The sequence below is a fragment of the Rhinolophus sinicus genome, linkage group LG01, assembly GCF_036562045.2.
Source record: "Rhinolophus sinicus isolate RSC01 linkage group LG01, ASM3656204v1, whole genome shotgun sequence".
Lineage (NCBI taxonomy): Eukaryota > Metazoa > Chordata > Mammalia > Chiroptera > Rhinolophidae > Rhinolophus > Rhinolophus sinicus.
In genome coordinates this window covers 96677460-96692220 of record NC_133751.1, presented here as the reverse complement: position 1 = coordinate 96692220, position 14761 = coordinate 96677460, and the positions used below count along the sequence as shown (strand labels likewise).

The window sequence follows — 14761 nt, the reverse complement described above, 5'->3', positions numbered from 1 at the left end:
TCAGGGCTCACAACTCAGGAAATATATTAGTTTGTATCCTGGTTATATTCCTGGTTATATATACATACTGGTTATATTCCTTAATTAAATGCCAGTAGCACGTGTTTCGTTATCTTTATAAAACCTGTTGACGATTATAACAAGATGGTGTTGGAAGCTCAAAAGGAAAGTTTACCAGGAACCAGATAATAGATCACTTGTCTTCCTTGCTAAAACATTTTTGCATGCACGTAAAGTAATATGCAGGTTGGGCATGATTGGGAACAGAAACTTACTACTTAGTCCACAAGTGAGGCTGCATTTGCCCTTGTAGAAGATTCTGATCAGACAGAATGACAACATCACTAACAACCTCAGACAATATTGCTTAGTACAAACTGGAACAGCTGAGCTCACGTGCTCACTCAACTTCTCTGGGCTTGAGGTGTAAAGGCAGTTTTCATTCTCTGTTAAAAATATTTTTTTTTAACTTCTTCCAGTAAAATATACTTTTTATAGAGATTTATATATTAGCTCATTTTAACCAAAATCAAACCCAGACTATCTATTCACTTTTCTTAATGGGAAATAAATCAATGAGAGCCAGACTTAATTCTGATGTAATTGGCTTTACTAGGATGTATGGAAATAGAAAATGAAGGTATAATATGAACACTTAAAGATTTCAAGGGTGTGTTTTGCACTCATCATTTGGACCAACTTTAATTCTAAATAATTTTTCTGTTTTTCTACTGCTTGATGCATTACAGAAACGCACTAACAAAATTAGTGAATATGAGAATGAAAAGACGAACTTACTTTGTTCTCAAATTCCAAGTTTCTTCTAGCATTTGAAGTGGAATGTGTACATTACATACTTAAAAATAGATTTCTGAGAGTGGAGAATTAAAATTGTAAGAACAATACCCTTTAAGGTAAATAATTCAACAAATTTTAACTCTAAAAGTGTTGGGAAAATCGGTAATTTAAAATTGTATGATTGTAGCTTATATTTGATATTTTTAACAATGAAAGACATTGGGGTAATAGATAAATTTGCCTTATGTTTGGTTCAAATTGGTTGATTTGCTAAGTTGATATTGAGGGAATTTCTGCTTGTGATGAAAAAAGTTGCAAGTTCCTTGCAGTTCAAAGATTTCAGTTTGTGTAACAGTATTTCAAGATAATTTTCTTACAAATATGCCACTCTTACTTGCTAAGAGACACTTCTCATGTATGTATTTCCTATAATGCCAATTACATATAAATAATTTACGGCTAAGGTAAACTGTAAGGTATAAGAATTGAAGAAAAGGCTGAGGTGAAGTTAATGCGTTTATATATTATTTTCTATTTACACAGAAATTTATTTTTTCTTTGGCATAATTCTAAATTGCAAAACTGAATTTACAAAGAAAAGATGTCATCTTTTTTAATTTGAATATTTACGAATATGCAAATATATAGATCAAGTTACACCAAGCCGAATTTAGTTTTCATGATGATCAGATGGAAATACTCTAATAAGTACATTTAAAACTTTACTGCACTGTATATTTACAACCAAAAGTTAAATTCAGTTACTCATTTTGCTGAAAACATCTTTATTATTTTAAATAATAAAGATCTATAAAGTGCTATGCAATATGTAAAAGAAGGGTGGGTAACTCCTAATGAAGTTGCATGATTCTTTCTTTAGTTTTAGTAAATACATTTTACAAATTTTAGTTTATGATGAGCTACAAAGTTAACAAAATATTTCCAAATAAACCAGTAATTTATACGTAGTCTATCTTCTAAAAATAAATGAGCCAGAAATAAGAAACTTGATTTGATGGTATATATTAAATATTATAATATCATACATTAATGAAATACCATTCTATTTATTTTTCATTATCAAGTCTTAAATATGTCACATATACCCTCTCCAACCCAGTTAGCAAAAGAAGTGGATAATAAATTCTGACAGTCAAGTGTTTTTGTGAAATACAGTAAATAAGTGAAAAGAGACATTCATATTTATATACAATTGTATAAATCATCTTTCCTTTGGTACCACTGTTATATATCCTCGTTTTATGAAATAAACCTGTAGGAGAGGTAAGGCTCAGAAATAACATATTTAGACATAAAACATAAAATGTTAATAAAGGAAACTAAAGCTTGCTTCTTCCCTCTGTTGGAAATGGCACACAACTCTTAAATATTTGCACTAGTTTCATTCAGAAAAACCCACCACTCCATACAGGCCACAATGGAGGAGAGCATGGTGCCTTATCCACAAGTGCTAAGTGACTTTTGACTGACAGTATAGTGCAATTTCATCTTCAGTACTAAAATGTAACAACTCAAAATGTATTTCTCGTTAGCAATGTGTCAACAATACCATTACAAATACAAAAAGTAGTATATTAGTTTTAAGTTTCTGTCATTCAAGACAAAAATTCAATAGCAAATCAGATGTTATAGTATTATGTATTTCAAAAAAGTAAGAAAGCCATGAACTTGGTCATTTAGTACAATACAGATTTTTTTTTTCTTTTAAGAGCATTAAGACAAGTATAGATAAATTTCATTTAAATGTAATACTAATATCTTTTCTTCTTCTTACACTTTTGGAACTTTTGACTATATTCACTTCCTCTATTGTTTTCTGTACTACTATCACTATCACTGGTTTGTTTTTGCCTCTTTCGTTTATTCATCTGATAAAGGTCAGGGTCACGTGGTTGTTGGTGAGTCCATTCATAGGAGCTGGGTCCAGCCTCTAGATTTGGAACACGATTTAGTGAGGGAGACACAGATGTGCTATTAGGAAGTGGTGCTGTCATCTCACAGTAAGGAAGCTGCAGTGCTGGGTTATACGCATGCCACTGGTATGAAAAAGAGACAGTGAAAAGGTATAGAAAACAAGCCCCAAAAGTTTACAGTTTACATGCATTACACAAATAACTATGAACAAACCAAATCATGCATTAGTATAAGGCAGTGACTTTTCAAAGCAGGGATGTGGTAGTTTCCTTAAATGGCTGACATACAGATTCAAGGTAGTATATAGCTTTACTGCAATTCAGATTAGTGCTGTCCTACAGAAATAGAATGCAAGCCATAGGTAGTTTTAAATCTTTACGTTGCCACAATACAAAAATAAAAAAGAAACAGGTGCAATTAAATAATGTATTTTATTTATCTCAAAATATTGTCATTTCAACATCTAACCAATATAAAAATTATTGAGATATTTTACTTTCTTTTTTCATACTAAGTCTTCAAAATCTGGTGTGCATTTTATACTTACAGCATAACTCAATTTGGATGGTAACTTTTCATAGAAAATACTTGATCTTAATTTACGTTGCATAGAATTTACAGTTGAGAAAGTAAATACACATACACAAGTTCTTTCAAATATATGTAAAAGTTTTCCAATAACTGAATTAAATATTTTTAAGTTTTAATTTAAATTAAAATTAAAAACTCAGTTTCTTAGTCTCACATGTGGCTAACAGCCACCGTATTGTATAGCATGATTGTCAATAGTTATGACAGAGAGAAATATCTTTGTTTTTAAAGTTTTTAACTCAAATTTCTAACTATTGGAAGTATATTAAAGATTAATAGAGATAACGTAAGAGTGAGTGAATGTGACTATGTATTTCTCATCAAAGATAAAAAATGCTGGAAAGATATTGACATTTTCAGATGAGAACTGGTTGTTTATTAATATCTCACTGTAACAAAGAGAAGTTTTTTCCAAAAGTTAAATTATCAATTTTCCTTATGTTTACAAAAGTGAAAATGGCAATTTGAAAAACCTAAAGCTCACATGCATGTTGGATATTTGAAAATCCCACCCTGTGAATCAGAATACCTGTGTGCTAGTACCACATCTGTCACTAACAATGGGTGCAATCTTGGGCTTGTTGATTAATATTCCTGGACCTCAATGTTTTTATGTATAACATGAGGAGTCAGGAAGAAAACAATTTCCTAAGTTCCTCTTTAATAATAAAGAGCATAATTAAGATTCCTAGGCCAGAAACATATTTTTGAGAGTCTCTGGAAATAATGTAGCTTTCTACACTGAGACTTTTTGCCTTAAGTTAAAAAAATAAATAAATAAATAAATCCATGTCCAAAAGCAGTATATTTGTGATTGGTGTTTACATTATATAAAAATGTTTCACTGAATGAAACTATTCAATTCTGAAAAATATATTTCAAAATAGGTATTTAAATAACTCTCTACTCAAACTTTACTTGGATCACAGTGCCTCATCACTCCTAGCCACCCCTTTGTTGTTGAAGCACTAGCTGTTTGCTGAGGTATATGTGCGGGATTTAAGATGACGGGAGTAGAGCTGACTGCCACTGGGGGAAAGGCTCGGAGAAGCTTGTCTTCATCTCAGGTTTAGATTTGAGCATCATTAAGTTTAATACAGTTTTCATATTCTTCATAGTTTGTATCATGTTGTATATTGAACCAAAGGCATACCAAACTTACCATCCTTTGAAAACAAAAGTATTCTTGAGGTAAAGCTGCATTATTAGTTGGAAAGAACTGCATGGGAAAGGAAGATCTGCCCACGACTTCTTCATTTCTTTGGAGAGATAAACAAACAAACAAACAAACAAAAAACATAATAAAGAGTTAAAATTCCTACCCCAAAATGTCCCTTTTGCTTAAAAAAAAAAAAGACATCTCTTTGTAATTAAAAAAAAAAAGCTTCTCTAAGAGAGCTCAGTTACAATTAATTAACTTTAAACACACATATACAACTAATCAGTTGTTATACTGATAATGTAGTGACACAGCAGTACCTTAAGTCTTATGAATTACTACATATTGAAGTCTCAATATTTAGAGTCACATTTGGCATTCTGATAGGAAAATGATAAGCAATGTTATAGTTGCATAAGACAAAGAAACACTTAGATACAAAGACAGCAGAGCAAGTCATTATCAATCATCAAGGGTACATTCGATCTTTTATAGCTATAAAAAGTGAAAGAAAGGTAGACATGTTCCTCAATTTATTTTTGAAGATATCTTTTTATATAATTTATATACTGTTTATATAAATTATACTCTTTCTGAAATGGACTGCTGATGTTAACATGAACACATACTTGCTGATTTCTTCTACATATTAAGAATACCTAATTTAAAAACTGCAGTGGCCTAAAATTTCATTTTTAAAAAAGTGTAATGTTTTGTTCTATGGAGATGTTCAATAAATTCCAATGTTATAAATACTAACTAGATACTATAGCTAGTCTTCATTAGTCTACTTGCCCCATCGTATTCCACAATTTTAAAGCTAATACTACTAAGCCTTAGTCCAGATAGTGTATTGTGGGAAGGGCGAAATTAACATAAGCAGATAAAGGAGAGGGCAGGAGAACAACAGGAAGCAGTCAGATGAAGAGGCAGAGATCCCTTTTATAAGTGGTGGAAGTAGTACCACAGAAGCCTGAATCATAGTATCTCTATGATTCATCACAAGGAGATCTTAGATGTGTAAATGATTTAACATCTATAAAAACACAATAAACTATAAAGAACACAAGAAATACAAATCTCTCCCACCTATTGCTGAAAATAACATGACTGAACTTAAATGAAATTATTTCCTGTCACTTTTCATGGTTTCAGAAAAAAATGATTCCTTAATTTTATCCTATGTCTAAATGGTAAGGTTTACAATTGTCCAGAATGTATAAAAACTCTTCCTGGCACAAGAGTGTGTTTATTTTCTTTACCTTCATGAAAAAAACATATTTTAATTACCTGTAGCTGTGTGAATTTATCTTAACACAGCTCTCAAAACTTTGGTTAGCTGGTTCAGAAGAGCGAGAACTCCCTTTAAAAATAAACAGAATAACAGATTACTTCATGGTATAATATTTTTTGAGTTCTAACATTAAACCATAAAAAAACTCCAAACCCAAGAAAATGTAGTATTGATTAAAATTCTAAACTCATATAAGATACATGAATATGTCGTTGGCCTCCAAAGTACTATTTACAAATTGTTTATATTACTATAAATGACTGAAATACAATCAAGGATTGTCCAAAGGAACGGCTCTACAAAACAATTATATTGACATGGGACCATATACGATACACAACATTTTGTTCTACATACCTGTGAACTAAAAATGGCAAATATTCAGTGTTATTTGCCTCCATGCATAAGGCATGGGTTCTTTAAACTGCACTGACAAAAAACAATGCAAGATCACAGAGGATGCTATGCAGTTGGCTAGAGAAGTGTCAGGACATACCGTCCTGGCCCACGATACTAACCTGTATGAGTTAACTGGACAATATCTGAAAGCATGATACAGCCAATGTTCTTTGCGAAGACATTTAAAAAAAAAGAAACTCAAAGAGAAGCACTTTTCCTTTGCAACAAGGCATCGTTTTGTCATTCTTGTTTGTTTTTAGTATAGTAAGAATAAACAACAAACAAGGGATCTATCAATAACTTAAATTATTTAGAGGAGGGAGGCAACATAAGCATTGCAAGCACTGCAGCATAAGCATAAGCATTGCTTCTATTAGTCTCTCTAAGCATGACAGTGCTAGAGTATTAGTACAATGTTCTCTAATCAAAGATGATCAGTTCTTGACGTGTGTGCAGGAGAAGGCCATTCATCATTCATGTCAGGAAGTTTTCCTCCACCGCTATGGTCACTTTGCAGCTGCCGTTGGCCAGCTGTTCTTACAGGGGCTTAGATCCAGAGCAATATACACACACACACACACACACACACACACACACACACACTATATATATATATGTGTGTGTATATATATGTATATATACATATATACACACATATATGTGTATATATATGTATCAATATGTGTGTATATATAATATATATGTATATAATATATATTATATATAATATGTGATATATATTATATATACCATGGTTCCCTGAAAATAAGCCCCAGTTAAGATCGTTGGCCAGACGGACGCATTTAGTACATTATGACGATGTTCCAAAAGATAACATGATTGTATTTGAATAAATGTAGATTGGTGTACATGAAAAAATAAGACATCCCCTGAAAATACGCCCTAAATGCCCTAATGTATCTTTTGGAGCAAAAATTAACATAAGACCAGGTCTTATTTTTTGGGAAATACGGTATATATGTATATATTATATAGATCATGATTCCCCTAGGAGTAGGACTAAGTCACCGACTCTGTCTTCCAAACAGTAGGTATTTGATACCATACATTAGCAATGACAATATCAGCAAATAGCCTTGCTATATAAAAGCTAGAGTTGTATGTCCCCAGTTCATTTATATTTGCTTCATTTATAATAGCAAATACCATAGATACTTGCTGGCTGATACTAACATGGAACATTAAAATTTTTAATACAGAAGAGATGCAAAAGGGTTGGCCATGTAACTGGCAATGCTAATTAATTATATACCATTATGAATTAGACATGCGTTCTGAGATAATTTAATAGACAGCACAGGGGCACTTTTTTGGTCTAATGCTATATAGAAAACAAAATGCTTATACTTCTGAAAACACCACCACCAACAGAACACACTTGGAAGACTTATCACTGATAGGACCTACCAAATCGATACTGCACATTAATTGGTCTTCCATATAAACGAATTCCATTCAGCAAAGCTATGGCATAAGACACTGATTCTGGATGTTTAAAGCAGACAAATCCAAAAGACTTCGGCTTTCCGTCTTTGTCTTTGCATATAGTCACTTTGGTTAATGGCCCAGCCTACAAGAAACTTAAAAATTATTTTCTCATAAATCAAAGATTTTTTTTTTTACAGTTGGATAAATCAAGTATATTCAACTTTAGCCTAAAAAATCTGTTAGCAATAGTATCTTTATGTAGCTCTAATGTAATGTACTTTCCTAACACTAAATATTACACTTCAACACACTTTCTTCATATTTTCTATCTCATCAAGAAACATTCATGGTGTTAAGAACAGGCAATTCTAATACGTCCAAATTTTAAAAGGAAATCTCTGTTACCCTTCTGTTAGGCTTAACAAAAAAATTTAGAGAGCATTTAAATCTAAGATCAAAATGCTATGTGTCTCTTACGTAATAACAGTGTATATAACTCAAAAATAAATTGAAATGACAAAACCAATGTTGCTTATGACCAAAAAAACTGGTAATATTAAATCACTGCCAGATATTTTTTTTTGGTCAAGAAATGTTTTAATATATTTAAAACTTTTAAGTAGGTGCATTATTTATAATAGTGAAAAATCAAAAAGGCTCTACATTCAACTGGAGAATATTATTCTATGGTGTATTATTAAAATGGAATACCATATATTGAAAATATTCAGATTGCATCAATAATAAAACTTATAATTAGCAATACAGAGTAAAAACGCAGTCAAATATTTTTTAAAATAGTGTTAATTAGAACTAAGAAAATATTTGTATCTTCACCATGATAATGATCAGAGGAAGAACTCACAAAAATTTATAAACAGCTAAGGTGTAATAATGAATGGCTCAGACTTTGTATAATCATTAAAGATTGATTGCTTTGCTCTGTAGTGATGGCTAAATATAGTATTAAGAAATTGCTTATCTAAAGAAAAATATTAATTATCATTTTTAAAATGATGTTGTATTTTAGGATTCGGTCTTTCTCTTTTCATTTGTTGCTTTCTCAGGGACTAGCTCATCCTCCCTTCTGGTTTCAAGGACCACTTCACCAACAAATCTGTTTCCTACTCATGCATGCCTCTTTCATGGAACAGTGTCCTAGAGACTTCCATGTCACTGTACTTCAAACTCAGCATATTTGAAAGTGAATTCGTTATTTTTCTCCTCGAAATCTCTACTCCAGTATTCCTCAGTTAAAAGTACAAAGATATTAAACCTTACTGTCTCACTTCAAAGGATAATCAGAAATTTGAAAGACACTAGGATAAATGTATAGTAAAACCAATTTTAATCAGTATTTTTCCACTCCTGACATTAAATACATGAAATCACAAATGGACAGAATATGTTAAATGCTCTCTGAATTTTACAAATTCAAAGATATGCCAAAGCATGTTTAAAGATAAAATTCAGTAAGAGACTTGCTTGTAGCAAGAATCACATCAGCTTGTAGTCTTTTTAAATCATGATAAATAAAACACATAAACAGTGTTGCCGTTGTCAACATTTGCTGGGTTTTGTTGGGTTGAAGCCTTTCTAAAAGATACCTCATTTTAGCAAATTCTTCCAGAATATAGGACCGAGGCAAAAATAAAAATGTGCTTGATTACCTGATCTGTTAGAAGAGATGAACACTTTGTTTATGTAGAAATCACAAAAAATGAGAATATAGTAGATATATGGTCTTATAGATCCACATAACTGAGAAGTCCCTACTGAGTAGAACTAATACGTGCACGAGGGCCTTCGTGCCTTATCCTCCCCAACTCCCCTTCACTTCGTTTTTGGAGGCTCAACAGAAGCCTTCTGGAAAAAAAGAACGATTGAGCTTTTTCTTCTTTTTTTTCAGAGTAACAAGTTTCAAATGATATTGGGGGAAAAATAACTATAGGAAAATACAAGTATTTGAACAGATTAAAAAGAGCAAATTTTAAAGGATGGCAAATTATTAGAAGGGTAAGCATAAAAGCCTTAATTTCAACAATATTTTTCAAATAAAAAATTTTATGTCCAGGACAGGAAACTGTGGTACCAGAAGGGATTGTCTCTATCAAATTGTCTGTATCTATAATTAACAGAGGGGTGCTTTAGTTCAGAGACAAAGGTAGGGCCTTTCAAAAACTACATAATGAACTCCTTTCATGGTTGGTACTCATACTTCTGGAAATTTAGCTTTGCTATTGTCAGTCTTGGAACTTGCCCTTTTTCTGACAGGGGGATGTCACTCTTTGATTTCTCTTCATGTTAGTATTAATGGTACTATTAGTAGTAGCAGCAGCAGAAAACAGTAAGCGTCAGGCTCAGTTCTGTTTTACCTGGATTAGTTTATTTAATCTTCACACATCATATTGTAGATATTATTGCTCCCATTTGACGTTCAAGGAAACTGAGGCACTGAAATATTTACTTACTTGCCCAAAGGTACATTGCTGACATCAGAACTCACACTCTAAACAACTGTTATACTGTGTATCCTCTGTTTTGTAGATTATCTTGAACTATGGTAATTAATTTAAAATTTCCCATTTAAGAAAGACTAAAATCGGGCTCTTAACTGTGTATGCCCAGTACCTTACTTAGTACTTGCCATGCCACTCTGGCCCATTAAATGGTTAGATGAATGGCTGAATGAGGATATCTCTTTACCATCTGAGACCTAGGTGTGTACAATAGATGAGTGTTTACAGGAGACAAGAGGGTTAATCCTGGAGGTACCTGGTCTGGAAAGTTTCCGGAAAGTCGGTTGAGTATGAAATCAGGGAACTGGCCAGAGAATTAATTGGTCAAAGTCATGCTCTGGCTGCCCAAATCATCTCCAATCTCATTCATCATACTGGAGCAAAAACACCAGCCCCATAAAACGGTACGGGGGGGGGGGGGGGGGAGTAAGAGAGAGGGAAACACTGAAAAATCCATACCGCTCATTCTGCGGGCTGGAAGGTGTGTCGGTGTTTATCACCTGAAGGCAGGCAGTGACACAGCTGTTTTCCGTTTTGGCTGAGCACAGCCAAGGCCCAGGCAGCTTCGGCCAGGCACTTACTTAGGGCGGAGCCCAGTCACTGCCCATCCCCAGGGCTCTGCACTAGGGATGGGGATCACATTAGGTTACATCACTACCCAGCAGCTCACCTGGAGACAGGTGCGCCAAGGCGTAACTATATTAAAACCAAAGCTCGGGGTAAACGCGCGGGAAGGGGGCCGGGCTCCGAATGGTCCAGGTGGGTGGGCCCCGCCACTCCGGCTGCGCTTCAGGCTTGACGGGCCCCGTCGCCTCCACTGCCCCTTCCCCACCGACGGTACCTGAAGGAACAGCTCGTAAAGGATCTCCTCGCGTACACGGACCTCTAAATTCCCCACAAACACCGTTCTGTCGGCCTCCTCCTGAGCAGGGAACATTCCTCTAGTCTCGGCCGGAGGACGGAGGAGATGTCGAGACCCGCCCTGCTCCACTTCACTGCGCCGCCTGGCGAGGGGGTGGGGCCGACGATGGGGCGCGCGCGCCCGGCGCCCAACGAGGCTGCGGAGCCACGCCTCCTGGCGCCTCACGGGACCCGCCCACCGCGCCGTCGCCAACCCAGGATTTGGGGGGGACCTTGGGAGAATGAGAGTGAGAAAGTTTAGTGTGAGAGAGGCTCTGCCTTCTTGCTTATGGAATATCCTCCCTATTTCCGGCCAGGACACTATTAATTCTGGATTTATTCAACTAACATTTTAAATAAAATGCCTGTCTCTAGAGATCATTTAAGTTATACTAACTCAATTACAGAAACTCCCAGGCCAATGGGTAGATTAGTTTCCAAAGAGAAAAATGAATAAATCATTAGTATTTTCAAATTACATTCTTCATAAAATTCTTTGGAAAGAATGAATGCATGATGCATGCATGAATGTGGGTACCAGAGATTACTAGAATTAAAGTTTATTCACCTAGGAAGCACTTCCTGGAAAAATATTTGAAAATGGTCATAGTGGTTTTAGATGGATGGACTCTAAAAGGCACTTGAACTTGAGAAAACTGCCTATATCAAGGAAAACAGCCTATATCAAAGAAAGAGTGTGCAAGTTTTGTGCCTGAAGCCACAATTCTTGAGGATGGCTACTGGGCACTTGTAGCAGGAGCCAATATTTGTACCGTGTATTAGGACTGTACTTTGAATACTGTGTACCAGGATGAAGAATTGATTCTTACTTGAGGAAGATGTTTTAAAATCCTAAAATCAATAAAGATAATTTAAAGAAGGGGGGGAACTTACTTAGTACTTTGATAAATCAACTGTCAACTCTTAATTTGGCTTCCTTTCTGCAGAAAATGGGGGGCTAGCAAGAAGATGGTGGCTGACCTAGTAATCTCGGATTGCAGTTAGCAAGTAGAGTGGAGGAGAGTCAGTCGGTTGGCAAAAAAGCAGACAGCAGGTTGCGGATCGTGTGCCTCTTGCTTCCTGTGTCTCCAATCCAGCCTCCAGTGAGACTATAGTGGTATGACTCCCCTATCTATGGCTCCGTGGGTGTTCCTTTTTGACCTCACCATATTCTGCATTCTTATGTGGGGAGCGGGAGCTGAGACCCTGCAGGTCGCCCCGCAGACAGTATCAAAACAGACATATTTCCTTTTTAACTGCTCCTCAGACACTGCTTACATTCGAGATGTATCTTCAGGTTTTCATTATAAGACATGCAGTGGATATATATGACTGTGAATGCTAAAACCTTTAGTTGTATTTGTAAGTAATTGATAATATTATCTTGTTATAGTAAAATTTGCATTATTCTTTGTCTACAAATGTGAGTAATTTTGGAGTTCTTATCACATCTTTTGGTATTACATAAGTTTATAGTGCTTATAATTTTAAGAATACTCATTTAATGTTACAAGCTCTGAAAGTCAGCTTGTACAATTAGCTTTCTGTTCAAACTTTGACCTCAACATATCATTTTTTCTGATGTAAGCATACTGTATTTCCTAACTCATATTGAATGAATGCATGGTAATAAACCTAACAGAAGCTAAAAAATAATTCACTTTACTCTCAACATTTACTGGACCATTGGTCACATATAAGGTTTAGCAGGTAACATGCATTGAACACTCTTTAAAGAATTAGCCTTTCTTCACTCATATCAGGATGTCTTATACCTCTAACTGTGTGAACACATCAAAAATGAAAACATTTATAAATCTATAATATATATCATAAGTAAACCTATAAACTTTGTTCAGATAAAATATATTTATAAATTTATATATTTGTATTGTATATAATTAATATATTTTTATATTCTATATATAAGTTAGAGGTCCTTCCTCCCCTTCTTTGCACTGTTGACTCCTATTTTCTTTTGTAATGCAGCCCAGGCAGCAGCTCCAGTTAGGCTTCCCTGAACTCTGCACTATAAATTAGTTGACTGCCCCACCTGTGTGGTTCCATAATTCCTTAGATATACATTTTCAAGTCCTCCTCACTGTGAAGTACTATAGGATAAATATATTTCAGAACCTAGGATAATCTCTGACATATCTGTGGATGTATCATAAATAGTTGTGGAAATAATATGGTTTGAATAAATAAATGTTTCTGTATTGTATGTCCAACAACTAAGTTATGCATGGAAATCAGCGGATGCTTTTGCATAAGTGAATGAATGAATGAATGAATGAATGAAGAAATTTGGTCGTGTTAAGGGACTCTAGAGGATGCGTTTTTTTAAATTGACCTCACTTTTATCTTCACCTTTTTCCTTCCACTCAGTTTGTCTTTATTCTAATTTTTCGAACCGTATTTGTCCCAAGTAAATATAGCTTTTTTTGTTTTACTTATATTAGATATTTATTGTAAAGACATATTTTAATATTTAAAGAAATAAATAAGAAAGTGAAAATCATTAATGCATCTATCATGCAGAAATAAACATTTTAGAGGAACATTTTTCTATGTCTATGCATATGTATGTAAAACATTTTTTAAGGAAATAAACCTTACTATGTTTTTTAGCTTGCCTTTTCTCTCCTTACACCATATAATGGAGGCTTTCTACACCAACAAATATTGATTTATTTACATCATTCATTTTAATCCACAGTATGTGTATAATTAGGCTAGTCCCCCAATGTTACACATTTACACCATTTCCATTTTTTGGCAGTTATAAAAATGCTGAGATGACCATCCTTGTGCATATGTCTTTGTGCATATGTGTTAGTTTTTCTGTAAGAAAGTATCTTGGATGTTTAACTGCTGAATCAAAGGGTAAGATCATTAAACATTTTGACGCATTGCTAAATTACACAAAAGATTATGCCGAAATATATTCTGATAAACAGTGACTCCCCGCATCTCAATAAACACTACTAACTACCTATTATAATTACCTGTAAAGTGCCTAAAAGCATGCTTGGTATATAGGGTTCAATTAATTTTATATCATCACTCTCATTATCACTTTTTTAGTATTGTTTATATTGTGTGCATACCTGTAATCTTCTTAAAATCATTTTTTATAACCAGGAGGACTCAATAAGTACAGGAATAAATATTGTCTTAACTAAACTATAAATTTTATATAATATTTTGTCATTTCTCTATATTTTGCTATTTAATGCAATAGACATTAAATCAACTTTGTCACTATTGACAGTAAGAAAAAATATGAAAATGAAATGTAATTTTATATTTTAAAACTCTGGTATTTATTATGCTGTCTTAAATGCCAAGTTGATATTTTTAATATAAGCTCTTTAGAATGGTAAAGATTCATATTACCCTGTCACATCAAAAGCACAAAGCAAAAGGGATTTATGTTAAATAGGAAAGGCTTTTAGTTTGAGTATAAACTGGTTAAGAAAGAATCTCTTTTAACATGTATGACAATTACATTTTCTATCTTCTCATTTTGAAATGACATGGTTTATTTATATCTTTGTATGAGAAGTGCAATTGTTAAACAACTAAATTATGTGGAAAGTCCTAGGTTATTTTGTAGTTTCCAGTCAAATTTTAATGGTGGCACTCTAAAAATTGAAGTGTCACATAAAATTTCTAGAGATTAAAAAGAGTCAAAACAATGATGACATTTCATCA

General features: G+C 33.8%; 1 protein-coding gene across 3 annotated transcripts; it reads right to left on the bottom strand.

Moving 5' to 3' along the window:
• Positions 1–588: 588 nt before the first annotated feature.
• Positions 589–11183, bottom strand: RBM11 (RNA binding motif protein 11). 3 transcript variants are annotated; one of them, XM_074333497.1, is made up of 5 exons: positions 10815–11183; positions 7605–7767; positions 5774–5846; positions 4487–4583; positions 589–2855 (listed from the first exon to the last, which is right to left on the bottom strand). In XM_074333497.1, exons 1-5 carry the CDS (start codon positions 11079–11081, stop codon positions 2571–2573), a joined length of 885 nt encoding a protein of 294 aa, XP_074189598.1. In that variant the 5' UTR covers positions 11082–11183; the 3' UTR covers positions 589–2570. The 3 variants fall into 3 exon arrangements, with proteins under 3 accessions (XP_074189598.1, XP_019597558.2, XP_074189605.1); XM_019741999.2 differs by having other exon boundaries at positions 10986–11181; XM_074333504.1 differs by lacking the exon at positions 589–2855 and adding an exon at positions 2862–3106.
• Between the last annotated feature and the right edge of the window lie 3578 nt (positions 11184–14761).

What these genes read in the sequence shown, in the direction of transcription:
- RBM11 (XM_074333497.1), bottom strand. Translation starts at nt 11,081, where the DNA reads ATGTTCCCTGCTCAGGAGGAGGCCGACAGAACGGTGTTTGTGGGGAAT. An exon ending in TAATGTGCAGTATCGATTTG is followed by an intron (nt 5,847 to 7,604) that starts GTAGGTCCTATC and finishes TTATTTTTAAAG; the next exon opens with GGAGTTCTCGCTCTTCTGAA. An exon ending in ATAAATTCACACAGCTACAG is followed by an intron (nt 4,584 to 5,773) that starts GTAATTAAAATA and finishes ATCTCTCCAAAG; the next exon opens with AAATGAAGAAGTCGTGGGCA.